Here is a 22,826-nt window from a genome sequence, read left to right on the forward strand (position 1 = left end):
ATTGTCCCCAGCACAAGGTGTACCTGTGTAATGATCATGCTGTTTAATCAGCTTCTTGATATGCCACACCTGTCACATAGATTGATTATCTTGGCAAAGGAGAAATACTCATTAACAGGGATGTGAACACATTTGTGCACAATTTAGTAAATTAACTATTTCTTGAACTTTATTGTTGGTTAAGGGCTTGTAAGTAAGCATTTCACGGTAATACAATACCTGTTGTATTCGGCACATGTGACAAATAACATTTGATTTGAATTTGAGAGAAATAAGCTTTTTGTGCATATGGAACTTTTACACGTTACGTTTTATATTTTTATTCAGCATTAAAATATTTTTTTGCAATGCGTTCTGGTACCTCAGAGCTCCCCAGGCCACTCCCCTTTCGCGCTCACTTTTTGTTCCTGCACCTCCTGATTTACAAATTAAGCACGGAACATAGTCTGGACTCCAGCTGAACACCATATAGGCCTACTAAAAATGCTCACACAAGCCACTAGCCAGTCAGCCATGCAGTATAACACGAGTTAGAAGATTATGAATATAGGCTGTATTGTGAATTTATTATTTATTAACATTGAAGATAATTTTTGTACCGATTTGTGATTTAGCTAGCTAGCTAACTAGTATATTTACATCAATTATCAGCTGATAGCCTACCTTATTTTCCCAATTCGAGGCACTGTAACTTACATGCTTGCTTATAATTTGTGATGAGTGAGTTGTTGCAGAAATAAATAGGCCTATGCTAAAAAATTGCTACAGAGGCAGATAGTATGTTTGTTTTTTCATTTTGAGTACCTGCCCCCTGAAAGGTCTATGCAAGACCCTGGGTGTAACACTGCCTAATGTGATGACAGCAGTGTCCAGCATATCTGTATACAATAACCCCTACATCATCATTTCTTTTTTTTTAATGTAATTTATTTGAGGTGTAAATATTGATCTGTAATGATGTACTATACTCTGTCATTACAATGAAAAACTGTGAAATACTGTAATGTTAATCTGACGTAATAAAATTATTTGAAAGAGTATCTGCATTGATCTGGATTTGACTGTAAGGGACTAGTTTGGTCTTGTTGATGTGACTCGTTTTAGTGGGGATGGGGAGAGAGAAGGATGGATAAAGTGATGGGTGGATAGAGGGGGGGGGGGGGGGTGATCGTTGGGGCCTAAGAGTGGTTTGTGTGTGCCATCTTGCCCCTCTGGGCTGGCATGTCAGAGACTGTGTGTGTGTATATATATAGACGGTACGTGCCACCATATGGGTGCCTGGTTTCCCGTTCAGCGAGCCAATAAGGCCTGCTGGTATTCCTCTCACATCTCATTATCTGCCCTTTTTATTGGTGGCGTTCAAAGCCCTTTGATTTAATGGGCAGAACTAAGTCCCTGGGGTTAGAACCCAGACTGAGTTATAATACTGTCCCTGCTGCTCCTCTCATTTCACTGCTACTATTACTATTTACTACAGTACCTGGCACACACTTATAAAGGTAGAGACAATGACAGAGTGGAAAGTTGTACAGTCATTGTATAGTTCAGGGGTTTTCAAACCTTTCATGCCCAGGGACATCCGCCCAGGCATACCGGCGACCCAGGGACCCCCATATTATTTTAGCCCAAAACAAAATTCAAACACGGCTCGTCTTATCGGATGAATGGTAATGGCAAGTAGAAGTAATCAACATTTTAAAATGACTACATTTGGTAGACAGTTTCATAATTTTTTTTACATCCCCACACATTTCATTGGAAGAGGAAGTGTAAAGTCTAACAGTCTACAATGTATTAGCTGGAAATGTGAAGGTGTTGTATCTTGGCGTCATAGAGAAAATGTTGCTGCTGTTTAAGCTAATTTGCTGCAATTCTACACATTTTGCCATGGCTAATGTGGTGTTCCTCTGCTTAAACAGTGTAATAAAATCAAATGGCATGTGGCCCTGAATGAATTTTTTTTAAACATTTTTGATTCTCCCTGACTGTCTGGCTTTTATTTGATTATTAGTTCTCAAAGATGTTATTACTTAAAAAATATATCTAGTTCAATATCTTTTCTGCATGTTTTCTTTTCTCTACAAACACAATTTCAAACTAAACGCCTATCAAATATGTCTGGCTTTTGTTTCACTTTTCTAGTATACCAAATCTTAATGGATGTAAGTAGATGGTTCAGTCCTCCAGTTTGTTATTGTCAGCATTTCTATTTAAACTGTGTTTTCTTGCTAAGTCGTTGATTTTCTGTTGGGGTATTTCTAATTCTTTATGGGTTTCTTTTCCTTATGTGAAGAGTGAGCCATGATACAACCTCTCATACAGGGCATTCGGAAAGAATTCAGACCACTTGACTTTTTCCACATTTGGTTACGTTACAGCCTTATTCTAAAATGGATGAAATAAAAAATGTTCCTCAATCTACACACAATACCCCATAATAACAAAGCGAAAACAGGTTTTTATTATTAAAATAAAAAAACAGAAATAGCTTTATGTACATAAATATTCAGACCCTTTGCTATCAGTCTCGAAATTGAGCTCCGGTGCATCCTGTTTCCATTGATTATCCTTGACATGTTTCTCCAACTTGGAGTCCACCTTTGGTAAATTCAATTGATTGGACATGATTCGGAAAGGCACACACCTATCTATATTAGGTCCCACAGTTGACCGAGCATGTCAGAGCAAAAACCAAGCCATGAGGTCGAAGGAATTGTCCTTAGAGCTCCAAGACAGGATTGTGTCGAGGCACAGATCTGGGGATGGATAACAAAAAATGGCTGCAGCCTTTTATCTCAAATAAACAGCAAACTTGGTTTCAAAAAGGGTCCCCAAGGCAGCATTGAAGGTCCCCAAGAACACAGTGGCTTCCATCATTCTTAAATGGAAGAAGTTTGGAACCACCAGACTCTACCTAGAGCTGGCCACCTCGGCCAAACTGAGCAATCAGGGGAAAAAACTGAGCAATCGGGGCTAATAGTGCTGATCAATCCACAAGCTTCGTAGTAGGCATATATTCACAAGAAAATATAAAAAAACAAATCCCTCATGTTCCTCTTTACACTCCTACCCTTTCCCCTTTGATGCTGCCCGCATGAATCTGTCCTGAATTGTTGCAAAGGTGAGAGACTGACCTTATTGGTGCTTCCATAGTGACTAAAATGTAGTGGCCATTCCCTTTATAATGCAGGTTATTGGTCCGTGACAGTCTCTATCCAATACAAATACATATACAGTACCAGTCAAAAGTTTGGACTTTATTTTTACTGTTTTCTACATTGTAGAATAATAGTGAAGACATCGAAACTATGAAATAACATGTAGTAACTAAAGTGTTAAACAAATCAATCTATTTTATATTTGAGATTCTTAAAAGTAGCTACCCTTTGACTTGATGACAGCTTAGCACACTCTTGGCATTCTCTCAACTAGATTCACCTGGAATGCTTTTCCAACAGCCTTGAATGGGTTACCACATAATGTATGTGAGCACTTGTTGGCTGCTTTTCCTTCACTCTACGGTCCAACTCATCCCAAACCATCTCAATTGGGTTGAGATCGGGTGATTGTGGAGGCCAGGTTATCTGATGCATCTACATCACTCTCCTTCTTGGTCAAATAGCCCTTACACAGCCTGGAGGTGTGTTTTAAGTCACTGTCCTGTTGAAAAACAAATGATAGTCCCACTAAGTCCCAGGATTCTTAGCTTATTGATGAGCTTTGAGGGCACTATGGTGTTGAACGCTGAGCTCTAGTCAATGAATAGTATTCTCATATAGGTGTTCCTTTTGTCCAGGTGGGAAAGGGCAGTGTGGAGTGCATTAGAGATTGCATCATCTGTGGATCTGTTGGGGCGGTATGCCAATTGGAGTGGTCTAGGGTTTCTGGGATAATGGTGTTGATGTGAGCCATGATCAGCATTTCAGATTACTTCATGGCTACAGATGTGAGTACTATAGGTCAGTAGTCATTTAGGCAGATTACCTTAGTGTTCTTGGGCACAGGCACTATGGTGGTCTGCTTAAAACATGTTGGTATTACAGACTCGGACAGTTTAAAAATGTCAGTGAAGAAATTTGCCAGTTGGTCAGCGCATACTTGCAGTACACGTCCTGGTAATCTGCGGCCTTGTGAATGTTGACTTGTTTAAAGGTCTTACTCACATTGGCTGCGGAGAGCGCGATCACAAAGTCTTCTGGAACAGCTGGTGCTCCCATGCATGTTTCAGTGTTATTTGCCTCAAAGTGAGCATAGAAGTAGTTTAGCTCGTCTGGTAGGCTCGTGTCACTGGGCAGCTCTCGGCTGTTTTTCCCTTTGTAGTCTAATGTTTGCAAGCCCTGCCACATCTGATGAGCGTCAGAGCCGATGTAGTACGATTTGATCTTAGTCCTGTATTGATGCTTTGCCTGTTGGATGGTTCGTCGGAGGGCATAGCGGGATTTCTTATAAGCTTCCGGATTAGAGTCCTGCTCCTTGAAAGCGGCAGCTCTAGCCTTTAGCTCAGTGCAGACGTTTCCTGTAATCCATGGCTTCTAGTTGGGGTATGTACGTATGGTCACTGTGGGGACGACGTCATCGATGCACTTATTGATGAAGCCAAAGACTGATGTGGTGTACTCCTCATGCCATCGGAGGAATCCCGGAACATATTCCAGTCTGTGCTAGTAAAACAGTCCTGTAGCTTAGCATCTGCTTCATCTGACCACTTTTTTATTGATCTAGACCCTGGTGCTTCCTGCTTTCATTTTTGCTTGTAAGCAGGAATCAGGAGGATAGAATTATGGTCAGATTTGCCAAATGGAGGGTGAGGGAGAGCTTTGTATGCAGCTCTGTGTGTGGAGTAAAGGTGGTCCAGAGCTTTTTTCTCTCTGGTTGCACATTTAACATGCTGATTAGAAATTTGGTTAAATGGATTTAAGTTTCCCTGCACTAAAGTCCCCGGCTACTAGGAGCGCCGCCTCAGAGTGAGCGTTTTCTTGTTTGCTTATGACGGAATACAGCTCATTTAATGCGGTCTTTGTGCCAGCATCCGACTGTGATGGTATGTAAACAGCTAGGAAAAATACAGCTGAAAACTCTCTAGGTAGATAGTGTGGTCTACAGCTTATCGTGAGATACTCTACTTCAGGCGAGCAATTGCTCGAGACATCCTTAGATATTGTGCACCAGCAGTTTATTTACAAAAAAACATAGTCCGCCACCCCTTGTCTTACCAGATGTCGCTGTTCTATCCTGCCGGTACAGCGTATAACCAGCCAGCTGTATGTTGATAGTGTCATCGTTCAGTCACGACTCCATGAAGCATAAGATATTGCAGTTTTGAATGTCCCGTTGGTAGTTTAATCTTGTTCGTAGGTCATCGATTTTATTCTCCAAAGATTGAATGTTTGCTAGCAGAATGGAAGAAAGTGGGGGTTTCTTCGATCGCCTTCAAATTCTCAGAAGGCAGCCTGCCCTTTTTGATACTAGGTTTGCTGTTTATTTGAGCTACAAGGCTGCAGACATTTTTTTGTTACCCTTCCCCAGATCTGTGCCTCGACACAATCCGGTCTCGGAGCTCTAAGGACAATTCCTTCAACCTTATGGCTTGGTTTTTGCTCTGACATGCACTGTCAACTGTGGAACCTTATATCGAGAGGTGTGTGCCTTTCCAAATCATATCCAATTAATTGAATTTACCAATTTACCAAATGACTCCAATCAAGTTGTAGAAACATCTCAAGGATGATCAATGGAAACAGGATGTACTTGAGCTCAATTTTGAGTATTATAGCAAAGGGTCTGGAAACATATGTAAATTAAGGCATTTCTGTTTCTAAAAACCTGTTTTCGCTTCGTCTTTATGGAGTATTGTGTGTAGATTGCTGAGGAACATTTTTTATTTATTCCATTTTAGAATAAGGCTTTAACGTAACAAAATGTGGAAAAAGTGAAAGTGACTGAATACACTGAGTGTACAAAACAAACTAGACACTAATGTACTTGTCCTCTTGCTCAGTTGTACACCGGGGCCTCCCACTCCTTTTTCTATTCTGGTTAGAGCCAGTTTGCGCTGTTCTGTGAAGGGAGTAGTACACAGTGTTGTACGAGATCTTCAGTTGCTTGGCAATTTCTTGCATGGAATAGCCTTAATTTTTCAGAACAAGAATAGACTGCCGAATTTCAGAAAGCGTCTTTGTTTCTGGCCATTTTGAGCCTGTAATCGAACCCACAAATGCTGATGCTCCAGATTCTCAACTAGTCTAAAGAAGGCCAGTTTTCTTGCTTCTTTAATCAGCACAACAGTTTTCAGCTGTGCTAACATAATTGCAAAAGGGTTTTCTAATGATCAATTAGCCTTTTAAAATAATAAACTTGGATTAGCTAACACAACGTGCCATTGGAACACAGGAGTGATGGTTGCTCATAATGGACCTCTGTATGTCTATGTAGATATTCCATTCAAAATCAGCTGTTTCCAGCTACAATAGTCATTTACAACATTTAACTATGTCTACACTGTATTTCTGATCCATTTGATTTATTTTAATGGGCAAAAAATGTACATTTCTAAGTGACCCCAAACTTTGAAAACCTGCTGGTTATAAAGGTTACAGTTCTGTGAGACACTCGCAGGCTCTTCTTCATCCTTAATCTTCATCACTCCGGGAGAGAGAGATGTATGTGCTTTATTGGGCTACTATCACACACGCCTTGGCAGGACAGTGTGTGTTGGTCCAATTGCGGATGGGTGATGTCAGATTCCAGACATAGGAGCAGTCATACCGGTTAAGAGAGGAACATAGCGATGCATGGTAGCTGGGAGAACTCTCTGCTCTGCCAACCTCCTGTTTTTCACTACAGGACACATGAGCCCATTGAGGGACCAGGGAATCAGACACACACACTACCAGTCACAGAAGGGGTCAGACAGTTGGGGGAGGTGGATGTGGCTACCTGGAGGAAGTAGTAGAGAATAAATAAGAATCACAACAACCCAGTCTACTCTGTACTCGATATTCACCACTCATACTGTTGGCTAAAGCAGTAGCACGACGTACATATTCAGCAGGTGACAACATGGAGGAAACACCAGCCAGGATTTACAGACAAACAAAGTACCTGTTTGTGGTTTAACTACTGTACTCCCTCCATTCCTTCTCCTCTCTCCCTCATCTCTCTCCTCCCCTTATTCCCTTGCCCATTTGTAATGGGTTCTGTAAAGACGTGCCCAGGCTATTAATACTGATCCAAAATCTATGGTTTCCTTAATCAGACACATACGCCACCAATCTTCCGACCAATCAGGGGTTGTTTTACTGCCAAGTTCCTCTGTCATCCAATCAGAGGTGTTGTTGAAGCTGTGCCAGCTAACAAAAATCCTGCCGTTGGTACAGGCCAGCTCTGTTTCCAATCTCCTCGGCCCTCCATTTGTGTATTCATGCGCACCTCTGCCATTTGCACAAGTGTCCCAAAGCTGAGGGAGTGAAGATGATCGAGGGTGTAGAGGCAAATTAGACCCTCAGAAAGCCACTTCATCTGAGCTAGCCAGGCTAAGGGCTATCCCGACATACACTGCGATATGTTTGGAGTTTGCTCAATTTCTTACAAAAGAATGGAGAGGCGAGCCTAACTATATGTCACCTGCATTTGTTTATGTCTGATTTCGAGACTTGACACATGTAACAGATGAAATACCTCCCAAATGAAATGTTGTTACTGAGGTTTATGGATTGCAGAACAATAGGGGAGATTTGTTCATTTAAATTTCATGCTCGTTTCATTATTTAAAAGTGGAACATGAATTGGATCATTCAAGTCAAGAGTGTGTGCCACAGCTGATGGGTTTATTGATCCCATCGCCACTCTCTGGAAGTCACTCTTGGAGTTTCGTCATCAACTTGGAGGGCCCTCCGAGCCAGTTGGTGAGCTAGCTCAATGTTTTGACCTCCCACCCTTTGCCATTCTTAACTTCTCTCACCATTCTAACCTTTGACCTCACCTCTCCCCCACTCCCTCCCACTTCCTCTCTCCCCTTTGACTCCCTGGGCTCGGAGTGAACATGCTTCCCTTTCATCCCTCTCTGGAAATAAACAAGGGATCATAAAACTATGCAACGCGTGAGAGTTAGGAGGGAGAGAGAGTTCTGTCTGGTGGGCAGTGGCTGTGCCTGTTGAATGAATACCCCACCAATTAATTTATTTTTGTGTCAAATCGCCAATTGGCAATCCATCCCTTATGGGAAAAATGTATACATAAACAAACATTACAATAATTCACTATGGTAATTCAATTATCATTCTTCTTCCAGTGTTCTCTGCATTGCGCATCGAGTGAAAAAAAACTATGATAGTAAATAAGTTTATCCAAACAATAATTACATCCCTAGAGCAGTAAAATAATATACATAGATACATATACAGACAACAACAAAAAATAGTTGTTGTGTGAAAGACAGAGGGATTGACAGAGAGAGGGAGAGAGTATATGAGTGAGAGAGTATATGAGTGAGAGAGGGAGAGAGTATATGAGTGAGAGAGGGAGAGAGTATATGAGTGAGAGAGTATATGAGTGAGAGAGGGAGATAGTATATGAGTGAGAGAGGGAGAGAGTATATGAGTGAGAGAGGGAGAGAGTATATGAGTGAGAGAGTATATGAGGGAGAGAGGGAGAGAGTATATGAGTGAGAGAGGGAGAGAGTATATGAGTGAGAGAGGCAGAGAGTATATGAGTGAGAGAGTATATGAGTGAGAGAGGGAGAGAGTATATGAGTGAGAGAGGGAGAGAGTATATGAGTGAGAGAGGGATAAAAGCAGGTGTGGTTTTATGGCGTGTGACTCATGTTATCTTAAACTAGAGATTTAAACCCCAGTGGCTGAGTGGAAAATCAGCTGGTGAACACACACATACACTCATGCACATGCACATACATGCACACACACAATTAATCCAGCTATTGATTGACTCATACTTCCAGCCCTTCCCAATGGTGGTTGGAATCTGGACAGCATAGGTCAGGGGTCCTGTAAGCGATCAGTATTTCTCATTACGAACCAATCGTCTTCTTGCGCCATAAGGGAACACCCTGCCACCCATGGAGCTCTCCGTCTCTGGGGTGAGGTAACTCAATCCCCCAAGGCCCACCTACCCCTCGTTTCCCTGGGGAGACTCCCCTGCCAAGCCCCCCTACCCCCCTGAATCAAACACCACATATAGCTACAGATAACCTAGCCCTGTGGTTGCTGGCAGAGAGGGCTACTGGATATAGAAACATCAACAGATTTCAAAAGGATGAGGGCAAAGGAAACTGAGAGCCACCCTCTCCTTGCACATGCACACACACATACACACGCATACATGCACACATCAGCAAGCACGTGTAAACACAAATACATACAAACACTCCTAGGGCTCTGGAATGTATTTGTTGTTGAGACAATCCCAGAAAAACACACTCTCCTGCCTTTTCTTCCTCCCCCTCTTTCTCTTTCCTCTCCTCCCTCCCTGCCCCCCTCTCACCTCTCCTCACTTTCCTCTCTCTCTTTCCTCCCAGATTGTATAAATATCCCTGAGCTGTTGAGAGGGACTCAGAGACCTGAGGACCCTGACCTGTGAAACAAACAGACCAGAAGAGAGAGAGAGAGAGAGAGGCAGACAGCAAGACAACAGACAGAATAATCAGAGAATAAGAACAAGAATCAGCAGTAACACATTAGGGAAATAAAGTAAGATAAATAACAATAAGAAATAAGGAGATGGAGAACATTTGGGCCAGAACCAAGTGAAGTGATAAAGGGGCAATCACCACGACAGAGAAAGAAGAGCTGAAACACAGAGTGAAATAGGAGACACATTGATGAGACAAAGAGAGTGAGAGAGACCAGAAGAACCGTGTCTAGTCTACATCTGTGTGTAGCCCACTTGTGTGGTTGTGTTTGTATCCACCATGTGGCTGCTGCTTAATGTTTGTGTGTTCTGTCTGCTGCAATATGGTGAGGGGCAGGACCGTGCCACTCTCTGGAGAGGGAACGACCGTAGCGGGCACTGTCAGTACACCTTCACCGTGCCCAGCCCCAGCGAGACCAGCTGCCCCCCTACAGCCTCCGGAGGACCAGAGATGGAGGGGCTCAAGACTAGACTCAGCCTGCTGGAGGTATTGGTGGCCAGGCTGACTGGAGGGGAGACAAGGGATCCTGGGCTTGGGGCTGGGTCCCAGGCTGGTCTGCAGGAGGCTCTGACGCAGGCCATGGGAGACAGGAGCCTATTGCAGGGAGAGAAGGAGCATCTGGAGAGAGATGTGGAGGGGCTGCAGAGGAGGGTGGAGGAGATGAGGAGAGAGACGGAGAGACTGAAGAGCAGACCCTGCTACCCGCAATCCCCTCTGGTGCCTCCCAGCGTCCCACTACAAGACAGTGGTCTGCGACTTGCCGGAGGTAAGTAACAACATCTGTCTCTCTCCTCCTTCTTCTCTCCTAATGGGGAGAGAAAGCTCATATGATTCCTGATTGAGACCTACACCACTTATGGACAGACTGTGGCATGTGGAGGTGTTCTCCAGTCTGGCTCGGAGACATACAGTTGAAGTCGGAAGTTTAAATACACTTAGGTTGGAGTCATTAAAACTCATTTTTCAACTACTCCACAAATTTCTTGTTAACAAACTATAGTTTTGGCAAGTCGGTTAGGACATCCAGTTTGTGTAAGACACAAGTAACTTTTCTAACAATTGTTTACAGACAGATTATTTCACTTACAACTCACTGTATAACAATTCCAGTGGGTCAGAAGTTTAGATACACTAAGTTGAAAATTCCAGAAAATTATGTCATGGCTTTAGAAGCTTCTGATAGGCTAATTGACTTCATTTGAGTCAATTGGAGGTGTACCTGTGGATGTATTTCAAGGCCTACCTTCAAACTCAGTGCCTCTTTGCTGGACATCATAGGAAAATCAAAAGAAATCAGCAAAGACCTCAGAAAATTAATTGTAGACCTCCACACGTCTGGTTCATCCTTGGGAGCAATTTCCAAACGCCTGAAGGTACCACTTTCATCTGTACATACAATAGTACGCAAGTATAAACACCATGGGACCATGCAGCTGTCATACTGCTGAGGAAGGAGACGCGTTCTGTCTCCTAGAGATGAAAGTACTTGCGAAAAGTGCAAATCAATCCTAGAACAACAGCAAAGAACCTTGTGAAGTTGCTGGAGGAAACAGGTACAAAAGTATCTATATCCACAGTAAAACCTTTTGGAGAAATGTCCTCTGGTCTGATGAAACAAAATAGAACTGTTTGGCCATAATGATCATTGTTATGTTTGGAGGAAAAGGCTTGCAAGCCGAAGAACACCATCCCAACCTTGAAGCATGGGGTGGCTGCATCATGTTGTGGGGGTGCTTAGCTGTAGGAGGGACTGGTGCACTTCACAAAATAGATGGCATCATGAGGATGGAAATTTATGTGGATATATTGAAGCAACATCTCAAATTAAAGCTTGGTCATAAATGGGTCTTCCAAATGGACAATTACCCCAAGCATACTTCCAAAGTTGTGGCAAAATGGCAACAAAGTCAAGGTATTGGAGTGGCTATCACAAAGCCCTGGCCTCAATCCTATAGAAAATTTGTGGTCAGAACTGAAAAAGCGTGTGTGAGCAAGGAGGCCGACAAACCTGACTCAGTTACACCAGCTCTGTCAGGAGGAATGGGCCAAAAGTCACCCAACTTATTGTGGGAAGCTTGTGGAAGGCTATCTGAAATGTTTGACCCAAGTTAAACAATTTAAAAGCAATGCTACCAAATACTAATTGAGTGTATGTAAACTTCTGACTCACTGGGAATGTGATGAAAGAAATAAAAGCTGTAATAAATCATTCTCTCTAATATTATTCTGACATTTCACATTCTTAAAATAAAGTGGTGATCCTCACCTAAGACATGGAATTTTTACTAGGATTAAATGTCAGGAATTGTGAAAAACTGAGTTTAAATGTATTTGGCTGTATCTAAACTTCCGACTTCAACTGTGTGTTTGCTGTACATCAAGTGTCTTTTGGTTTTGTAGGAGAGTCAGGAGATTCTGAGTTAACTGGAAGAGCTGAGTAAAAATGTGATGCACACACTCAATGATGAGGCGCTTTCCTGTAACATAGAGGATTCCACAGAACTGTTTGTGTGGATATGGGTGGGTGTGTTCTTGTGCATGTCTGTGTTTGGGCAACACAAGGAGGTCGAAGTAGTATCAGGTTTCTCAGCTATCTGTTTAAAGAGTGGAGGGAGGGAGGAGGTTCTAGGGGACAGTCTTTTATTTACAACCAGAGCCTTCTTTATGGGGACGTGATGCCGGTGTGAGAAAAGACAAGCAAGACATGTTAGAGTCCCATTTCCATCTTACCTTAGGGCTTTGATGATGTTTTACTTTTTCCTATAAATAAGTAAGACATGAGGAATCCCAACAAAATGGTAAAAACACACCCCATGCCAATCCCACCCCAACAACCAGTATCCAGTATCAGTTCTCTTTTTCTCTATGTTTCACAAGTAGTATGGGGCTGTGGTTGGGGGTATTGCTTTTCCATACTATGTCATGTATTCCCTTTGAATCTGGTGATTCAGCTAAATTAGAAGTCGCTAGCATTATTTACCAATTATTTATAAATTAATGTGAAAGTACCCAGTTTTGAACACTAGATGCCACTGTGCTTGTTACTGTATACCGCCACACTTTTATCAAATTTGCTGGTCTCTTTAAATAAATCACATTCCGAGAGAAGGAAACGCATGAAAAAGGGAAGAGAGGAGTAAAACGTTAAACCATATGTTTGTGTGCGTGCGTGTGTATGTGTGTGTGCACATTGGCTCGTGTGTTTGTGCTCACACGAGTGTGGTGAGGCTTGGTAAAGGGGTCCTTTGCGGGTGGGTTCCTGGCTTTAACAGCCAACCACTTAACAAACACACCATAAATCCCCTCCTGACTTCAGCTGATGGAGCTCAGTTTTACTAGACTAGTTCAAATACGGTTGGCTCTTCACTGGGTAACATCAAAACAGGCCGTGCTTTAATGTCTCTCTTTATTGTTTAACTCAATGGGATTTCCTGGTTAAACAGTGGTTAGAAAGGGCTGGTCAGTCAGAATCAGGCATCTACAAGATGAGGTTGTTTCTGATGGTCAACCATGTGAACATTGTGCCTCCACAATGACATTGGTTTGATGCCACTCATATTGTTTCTGGAAACCTCTGTCCCTGTTGTGCCATAAGGTGTTATTTTATCTGTTTTTTTATCTGGTTTTATTGCTAGTTTGAGTTACCTGGGGTGGCAGAGAATTCCATGTAGTCATGGCTCTATTTAATACAGTGCGTTTCTTTACCTCTGTTCTGGACCTGGGGACTGTGAAGAGACCTCTGGTTGCATGTCTTGTGTGATATCGATGAGTGTCTGGAATGAGTGCCAACTGCTTGAACAGACAGTTCGGTACCTTCATAACATCAACACCTTGCGCAAAGACATATAGTGATGCAGTCAATCTCTCCCCAACTTTGAGCCTGGAGAGATTGACATGCATGTCATTGACATTCGCCTAAGTGCAATACGTGCTGCTCTGTTTTTGACCAACTGCAATTTGCCAATGTCCTTCTTTGCCGCACCTGAACACACAACTGGACAGTAGACCAGGTGCGACAAAACTAGGGCCTGTAAGACCTGTCTGGTTCACTGGGATATCAAGAAAGCACAGCAAAGCCTTATCATGTACAGACCTCTTCCCATTTTAGTAACACATTGAGTCTATATGTTTTGACCATGACAGCATGCTATCTAGCATGACACCCAGCAGTTTAATCTCTTCAACTTGCTCAATAGCCACATTATTCAATAATAGATCCATATGAGATTTAGGGTTGAGGGTTGAGTGAGTGATTAGTCTGAAAAATGATACTTTTTTTTACTAGTTTTGTTTTATATTTAGCACCAGCCTATTGCTAGTTACCCATTCTAAAACTGATTGGAGATCTATGTTAAGGATGTCCGTTATTTATTTTACTGTTGTAGCTGATGTGTACTGTATACTGTTGAGTCGTCAGCGTACATGGACACACAGGTCAGTGGAAGGTCATTAGTAAACACAGAAAACATTAATGGTCCAAGTCGCCTGCCCTGCGGTACACCACACTCAACATTCAACTTCCATTAAAGAAAACCCTCTGTGTTCTATTGGATAGGGAATTGTCCATCCATGATAAGGCAGAGGATGTTAATCCATAACACCTATGTTTTTCAGTAATATGTTATGATCAATGATGTCAAAGGCTGCACTGAGGTCTGACAATCTTATTATCAATTTCTTTCAACCAATCATCAGTCATTTGTGTCAGTGCCGAGCATGTTGAGTGCCCTTCCCTATAAGCATGCTGAAAGTCTGATCCTAATTTGTTTTCTGTAAAATAACATTGTATTTGGTCGAACAATTTTTTTCCTCAAAGGTTTGCTAAGCACCAGTAACAGGCTGATTGGTCTGCTGAACTATTAAAGGCTGCTTTGCTATTTTCGGTCAGCTGAATGCCACTTGCCTCCCTTCAAGCCTGAGGGCACACTCCGTCTTCTAGGCTTAGATTGAAGATGTGGCAAATAGGAGTTGCAATGTATTCCGCTACCAACCTCAATAATTTACCATCCATGTTGTCAGTTACAGGTGGTTTTTAATAGATAGTAGTAATTTTTTCACCTCTTCCACACTAACTTTGCAGAATTCAAAGCTACAGCGCTTGTCTTTCATGATTTGGTCCGTTATACATGAATATGAAGGCTCAGCATTTGTTGTTTGCATGTCATGCCTAAGTTGTCTAATCTTGTCAACAAAAAAAGTTATTGAAGAGGTTGGCAATATCAAAGGGTTTTGTTATGAATGAGCCATCACCCTCAATGAAGGATGGAGCTGAGTTAGCTTTTCTGCCTCGAATTTCATTTAAGGTACTCCAGAGATTTTTACTATCATTCTTTGTATAATTTATCTTTGGTCCATAGTATAGTTTCTTCTTCTTTTTGTTTAGTTACTGACTCACCTCCCCCTAAATAGATTCTGTTACGCAAGTTTTCTAATGGTTTATGAAAAGGCACTGTTGTTGTAGAATAAATGCTATCAACAACAGCCAAGCCAAGAGGCCCATGGTGAGTATGGCTGCATCCAAGAACAACAGCTCTGCTACACAGCAACATGAAGGTGTACTGTGCCGAGAGATTGAGACTGAGGGAGACATTCAGCCAAACATGAGCCTTTTATCTCCTCTCAGCTCTAATAACTCTAATAGCACAGGGTTAGAAGGCTTGATTGGGCCATCCTCAGGGAGCATGGGTAGGAGTGTTTTGGTGTTTCAGTCTGTGAGGACTTGCTGTGGTCATGATGTTCTGCCAGATTTGCCCTTATATCCATCAAACACACACGCAGACACTCACACAAACAGTGTGCACTTGTTTACCTGAGATGATGAATAACCTTGCCCCCTGGGAACTGTTTTGTAGTTCAGGGAAGCGAGACGCTTTCCCCTCACCTCCCTCCCTCACCCCTCCTCACCACACTCCTCTTCCCATACCATTTGGCCTAGAAAGCATCCGTTGACCCAGGTCATACAAGACATGAACAGAAGCAAATATAAATGACCATTCTTATTGGGCAAGTTCAGGCAGTACAACTCTTTTCTTCCGTTTATGCCTGTTGAACGTGACTCTGGTCTCCCACCCTTCACTCCTCACACTTCTCCTCCGCCTTCTCCCCCAACTTTACCCCAAACTCACCCCTTCTCCCCACATGTGTAGTACTTACTATAGAATGTTGTAGTATACTGTAGAACAGGGTTTCCCAAACTCGGTCCTGGGACCCCCCTAGGTGCATGTTTATTTATTTTGTCCTAGCACTACAAAGCTGATTCAAATAATCAAAGCTTGATGATAAGTTGGTTATTTGAATCAGCTGTGTAGTGCTAGGACAAAACCCAAATGGGAAACCCTGCTATAGAATACTATAGTAAATACTAAAGTATTATCCACAACAAAAACACCATACAGTAATGTCCGCAAAAATGTCCGCTTTTTTAACTATAGTAAATACTACTTTATTCAATTTGCATTGTACTCTATCCTTTCCCCTCCCCAATATCGCAATTTGTGCCACCCATAAGTGAAAAACCTACATGCCAAGTATAGACCATATATTGTGTTCCCTACAGTTTTAGAAAATATTTGTTCAGACCCCAGTCTTATCTACTTACCTACCTACTTACAGGTTTTGTCAAATGTGCTCTTTTAGTATTTCTCCAGTAGGTTTCCTGAAGGAGAAAACCTCCACTTCTATGTCAAAGATAATAAAAACAGAAACACTATAGTAAATACGACAGTGATGTCTGCAAAGACACTACAGTAAATATTACAGTATACTACAGTCTGCAAAAACACTGCAGTAAATACTTCAGTGTACTACAATCCACAAAACCACTACATTCATTATTACAGTATAATCTACAGTTTTCCTTTAATATGGTATTTATACTATAGTTAACACACACACACACACACACACACATACACACACACACACACACACACACACACACACACACTGCATAATTATGAGGCTGTTAACACGTTAACATGTTAGCATCCATCACTGTTATAGACCCAGTCACTGCTGCTGTTTATCAACACGGGTGAAGTGTTTAGTTTAGAAACTCTCAACTGTAATGGTTCTCTGAGGGGCTGAAGGGAAGGGGGGGGGCAGAGGAGAAGGGGAGTGATGGGTGAGCCTTGGGGGAATGTTTGGCCTTGTTCCAGTTGAACTAAACTGGTATGAGGAATGGCTAACTGTGGTAGCAAGGCAGGTCGGGGGCTTCAAGACTAAAGGTTGTGTGTGTGTGTGTGTGTGTGTGTGTGTGCGTGTTCAACAGTCCGGCAGACTCCACAGCAGCTGGGAATCCACTCAGGAGTGTTTGTTTTCTCCTCTTACATTCCCTGCTGTCAGTAGTGCTGCCAGAGACCCCCCTCACCGCTCCCAACACACACACAGGGACCCCATGGCTGGCTGATGTAGGCCGCTCTGGGCTTGATGGCCACTGCATGGTCAGGGTTGATGCTGTCATTGTACTGTGATGTTAAAAAGTGTGTGTGATTCTACATCCATGATGTGTTTGCAGATGCTGGTGTTCTCTCTCACCTGGTATCCAATGCTGGAAGACAAGGGGACACTGGCAGTTTGAGAGGTAAGCTTCTGTGGTGTCACTGATTATGTGTTTGCATGTGTGTGTACAAATGCTACCGTTCAAGTTCAGTCAGAGCATGTCTTTGTCGCAGGGCATCGATTAACTACAAAACCGTTGGGTTTGTGGGACCAGCAAGTGTCCTGAAGGCCCGATGCCAATCCTTCATCTCCACAAAATCTTGCTGCTTGACAGCATCGTAGTAGTTCAACATTTCGGAAATAAACATACCTATGGCAAATGACGGTGATATTTTGGTGAAGACTCCTCGAAGTGATCTCCAGTGCCCAATGTATGTCCCTCAAAGTGGCTCACAACTTTGCGCAGCTCGTGTTCCTCAGAGGATATGGGGAATATCAGCTTCTCCAGATCTCCATAGCGTCTCTCTATATCAGCGGGTGGGATGAACAAGAGCGCAGGGAGCATTTTGAGGTGGAGGGTGAAATTGGGGTTGCTGCAGTACATTGATGCCAGCTGTCTTGGGGCAAATTCCTAATTTCCTCCAACCTGTGGCTTAGTGGTAGTTGAACTAAATTCAAATCTTGGTGGTAGTAGTTAATTGATTTTATTTGCCATGTGGCGTTATAGCTAACTACTAGAACTACACACATATTATTTTGCTAAAATAAAATATGGTTGAAGTAAGCAAGAATTTTCTTTATTTTTCGGCATCAGACCTGCCTAATTCTCACTTGAAACATAGTTTTTGTGTTTTAATAGGCTGACTCGAGAGTGATCTGTTCCTACAATTTGTATATGAAATTTCAGATTTAGATATAGTTTAGATGTAGTGAACTACTTTTTCAAAGTAACTTTAGCTAAGTAAACTATGTTTTTCTTAAGGGTAGCCTCACTTCTTCCAGTGTGAAGTAATTGGTAAAGTATATTTTTTTCAGAGTAGCTTCCCCAACACTGTCTCCAAAGCATGATTGTACTGTATATACTGTATCTCCTAAAAAATATTTAATATATAGACATCAGATGAATTGCATGTTCAACTCGACATTGCTGTCATTTTGAAAATGAACTCTTAATACAACATCAGTAGTATGCTCATTGTTTATGCTTGCCTCGTACTTATAGGGCAGTAAAATATAGGCTGCTGGAATCACGGTCGACTGTCGCAGTCCCAAAATGGTGTACGACTGCTGTAACAAGGGTGGAGCCACTTTGAATGGTCCATCAACACTGCCCTACGTAGGCAAAGTGCAGTAACTACGAATTTGGTTTAAAAAAAATGTTATATTATAATGTGGTATTTCTTTTTCTGACATAAGAACAAGCCAGTCGATTAGGATATATCATGAAGTACCAGAAATTGATGTCTGTCTAGATATTTTGCAGTACATTTTTTTCAACGTACGGTAGTTACTGCACTTTGCCTTTGTAGGGCAGTACACACCAGGACACGGACTGGCACAGGACATCTAAGTTACGTGTCGTTGTAAAGATGAGACCCCTGTCTTTTCCTGTCATGCTGGAAGAATAGCTCTTCCCTCGCTGTGCCATGGTAGCTCTCAGGGATGAGCAGGTTGTAGAGGGTCGGTACAGGGGCACCTGGATGTTCAGTAGGTCCTCTTTTTCTAAAGGGCTTACTCAAGCAACAACAAAAAAAACATGATTTTTTATTGGAGAATCGTTTAGCAGCAGATATTTGCATTCAACTGTTTAGTACGCAATCAGATGCGCCCGAGCCCATTCAGTTGGCATTATGTGCCCATTCCGGTGGATATATAGCTTGATCACATAATCAAAACAGAATTAGCATGTGCAAACTATTAGGTGCAGCTCATTTGCACACCCATAGTTACAGTTGCACAGTTCCTTTAATCGTGACTTTATTGATTTGCTACATTCACTTGCAATGAGTATATTTTTTTCACTTGCAATGACCAAACTAGGCTGGTTGTTTGAGATGTAATGATGAAAAACATCTCTCTCTCTGTCTCTCCCTCTCTCTCTCTCTCTCTCTCTCTCTCTCTCTCTCTCTCTCTCTCTCTCTCTCTGTCTCTCTGTCTCTCTGTCTCTCTCTCTCTCTCTCTCTCTCTGTCTCTCTCTCTCTCTCTCTCTCTCTCTCTGTCTCTCTGTCTCTCTGTCTCTCTCTCTCTGTCTCCTCCCTCCTCCAGACCCAGCATGGCGGTATGGTGGCAATGCAGGGTTCCAGGAGTTGAAGGCTGAGGTGACTGAGATTCCTGCTCCTAGTACTGAGGACAGCACAGGTGAGACACACCTGGATATATCAAATTGGTCATTAACCTAATGCGGTCCCAACAGTCCGAATACTATTACACAGTTACCCCCTCTCCACCCCTGCACAGCTGACCCTGCAAACACGACACTTCCCCCCCTGCTGCCCCAAAACAAATATTGCTATTAATACACAGGCAATAATAACACTAAATGCCAGAGCAATAGCCCGGTAAATACCAACACCAGAACACGAGGGACTGCATGTGTTTTATATGTTAAGATCCTGACAGGGAGAGATAAGTATGTTCAGTAGAGCTTCAGTGGATCTCTCTCTGTCAGGATCTTAACATATAAAACACATGCAGTCCCTCGTGTTCTGGTGTTGGTATTTACCGGGCTATTGCTCTGGCATTTAGAGGAATGTGTAGAGGGAAACGTGTATGGTGATAAGATGATCTCCACCATACATACACGTTTCCCTCTACACATTTCCGGTGCAGTTTCTGTCACATCTAGAAAAAGACTGAAACGTCAACAAAATAAACATGTTGAGATTCATGTTTGTGCTGGAGTTATTCATATCATTGATGACTGTGCCTGTATATAATTACATAATCCCCCGCCCTTACACACACCACCACTCTGTCGTGAATATCCTAAAGGTATTTTAGGAAGAGGTAAATATACAGCAGCCTGATCATTTTCTCAGTGAGAGGCTTGAAGTGGTGGAGGATTCCTTCCTGTATCTGATGACTCTCAGCTCAGCTGCTCTTCTACTAGCTCGGTACCACACACACACTCATAGGGCCTGTTAATTAGCAGAGATGCCAAATCGTTGTAGACCTGCTATCTGTCTCCATTATGAGAAATGATCATCTCTCAGATCTTTCAGCAGGCGTTACCTCTTCCCTCCATACCCCTATCCAAAAACAGGATTTACCACATATTATCTCTACACACACCTCTCTCCTCTGTCTCTCTCTCTTCCAGGGTGCATCTCAATAGTAAAAATAGCATCGTCACCCCTGACATCTAATGACCTGTCCCTATAACTGCCCACCCCCCCATCTACCCATCTCTCTTTTCATCTCTCTAACTGCTCTCTCTCTCCCTTCCCCCCTCCTCTCTCCCAGGCTGTGGGGAGTTGATATCAATAGGAGAGCCAGTGTCCCATCGTAAGGCTGATAGTATAGCTGGTAAATATGGGGTCTGGATGCAGGATCCGGAGGCTGTGGCGCCCTACGGAGGGAAGATGGTGTGGCGCATCGATACTGTGGGGTCAGAGGTCAGACAGCTGTTTGGTTACGAGGACATGGACCAGCTCTCTAAAGGCTACCCCTCAAAGGTGGGTGACTGGACTGACTGGCATGGGATAGACCTAGAGGCCAACCTTAACCATAGATCTAAGATCTAATGACCTTACCCCTAACCAACCCCACCTTAACCATTAAGGGATGATCATATTGATGTATAATGTAAAGTCTGACCATTGACCAGACTGTATTATCATTATTTATTACAAGGTGTTGCTGTTGCCGGAGCCAGTGGAGAGTACAGGAGCGACTCTGTACCGCGGCTCTCTGTACTACCAGCGCCGCCGCAGCCGCACCCTGCTGAGGTACGACCTGGCGTCTGAGAGCATCGCCGCCCGCCGAGACCTGCCCCACGCCGGCTTCCACGGTCAGTTCCCCTACTCCTGGGGCGGCTACACCGATGTGGACCTGGGGGTGGACGAGCAGGGCCTGTGGGCCGTCTACAGCACCAACAAGGCTAAAGGAGCCATAGTGGTGTCCCAGCTGGACCCACACAGCCTGGCGGTGAAGAGGAGCTGGGAGACCAGCATCAGGAAGAACAGCGTGGCTAACGCTTTCGTCATCTGTGGCCGTCTCTACACGGTTGCCAGCTACACTGCTCCTAACACCACCATCAACTTTATGTTCGACACAGCTACAGGCCAGGGGAAGCAGGTGGCGCTACCCTTCAGGAATAAGTACCGCTATAACAGCATGGTGGATTATAACCCTGCCCAAAGGAAGCTGCACGCCTGGGACAACTTCCACATTGTCTCCTACGACGTCAGGCTGGGTCACCAGTAGAGGAACTCACAACAAAAACCTTTCAAAAAGACTTTCTCTTGTCTTTAGAGCAGTTAGTGTGGTAGTCAGTGGTTAGAATGCTATTTTTTACCACCTTCATCGATGCGAAGGTTTAGTAGTTACCAAAACTGGCCACAGCAGTGATTGAGATGAAGCTTTTTCAAGCAAATTGTGTTATGAATAAAAACCCCTGCAGGTATCTTGTTTCAGTGGGAAGGCTTTTGCTGTGGCACAGTCCACAAACATGTTTATAGAGGAATTATTTTTCTACTGTTTAGTTGTAAGAGATCGGCTTTTATTGTGTTTTGATGTATAGTGTTGAAAGGGAGGTGAGGGGGCAAAGAATAAATAGTAAAGTTTACTTCTTGCATACTGTACCATTGGTCATCATACAAACTGTATTGTGTATAAAACTCCTTCTGACCTGTGCATTGTACACCACTATTACATTATGTACAAATTCATACAAAGGTCAAATAAAAGGTATCCATTCTAAATAACAATAACTTGTTTATTTTTGTGTAAAAATCAATGACTTCTAGTAGGCACACATGACTGATAAAAGTGTCTGCTAAATGGCATGTATATATATATACAGTACCAGTCAAAAGTTTGGACACCTACTCATTCAAGGGTTTATACATTGTAGAATAATAGTGAAGACATCAAAACTATGAAACAACACATGAAAACTTTGAAATAACACATGGAATCATATAGTAACCAAAAACGTCTTAAACAAATGAAATGTATTTACATTTGAGATTCTTCAAAGTAGCCACCCTTTGCCTTGATGACAGCTTTGCACACGTTTGGCATTCTCTCAACCAGCTTCATGAGGTAGTCACCTGGAATGCATTTCAATTAACAGGTGTGCATTGCTAAAAGTTAATTTGTGGAATGTCTTTCCTTCTTAATGCTCTGGAGCCAATCAGTTGTGTTGTGACAAGGTAGGGGTGGTATACAGAAGATAGCTCTATTTGGTAAGAGACCAAGTCCATATTATGGCAAGAACAGCTCATATAAGCAAAGAGAAAAGACAGTTCATCATTACTTTAAGACATGGGTCAGTCAAGATCAGTCAATCTGGAAAATTTCAATCTGAAAGTTTCTTTAAGTGCAGTCGCAAAAAACATAAAGCGCTATAATGAAACTGGCTCTCATAAGGACCGCCACAGGAAAGGAAGACCCAGAGTTACCTCTGCTGCAGAGGAGAAGTTAGAGGTTAGAGTTAATTGCACCTCAGATTGCAGCCCAAATAAATGCTTCACAGAGTTCATGTAACAAACATATCTCAACATCTGCGTGAATCAGG

General features: G+C 42.7%; 1 protein-coding gene and 1 non-coding gene across 2 annotated transcripts; both read left to right on the forward strand.

Moving 5' to 3' along the window:
- The first annotated feature begins 9,546 nt into the window (after nucleotides 1-9,546).
- Nucleotides 9,547-22,014, forward strand: LOC110521624 (myocilin). The gene is made up of 5 exons (XM_021599309.2): nucleotides 9,547-10,412; nucleotides 17,163-17,228; nucleotides 19,352-19,444; nucleotides 20,549-20,760; nucleotides 20,939-22,014. The coding sequence occupies exons 1-5, from the start codon at nucleotides 9,926-9,928 to the stop codon at nucleotides 21,509-21,511; spliced, it is 1,431 nt and encodes a 476-aa protein (XP_021454984.2). The 5' UTR covers nucleotides 9,547-9,925; the 3' UTR covers nucleotides 21,512-22,014.
- On the forward strand, nucleotides 16,267-16,319 carry LOC118945901. Its single transcript, XR_005041056.1, has one exon. It is a non-coding gene; the product is annotated as a U7 small nuclear RNA (small nuclear RNA).
- Nucleotides 22,015-22,826: the final 812 nt, after the last annotated feature.

This window comes from Oncorhynchus mykiss, chromosome 30 (genome assembly GCF_013265735.2).
Source record: "Oncorhynchus mykiss isolate Arlee chromosome 30, USDA_OmykA_1.1, whole genome shotgun sequence".
Lineage (NCBI taxonomy): Eukaryota > Metazoa > Chordata > Actinopteri > Salmoniformes > Salmonidae > Oncorhynchus > Oncorhynchus mykiss.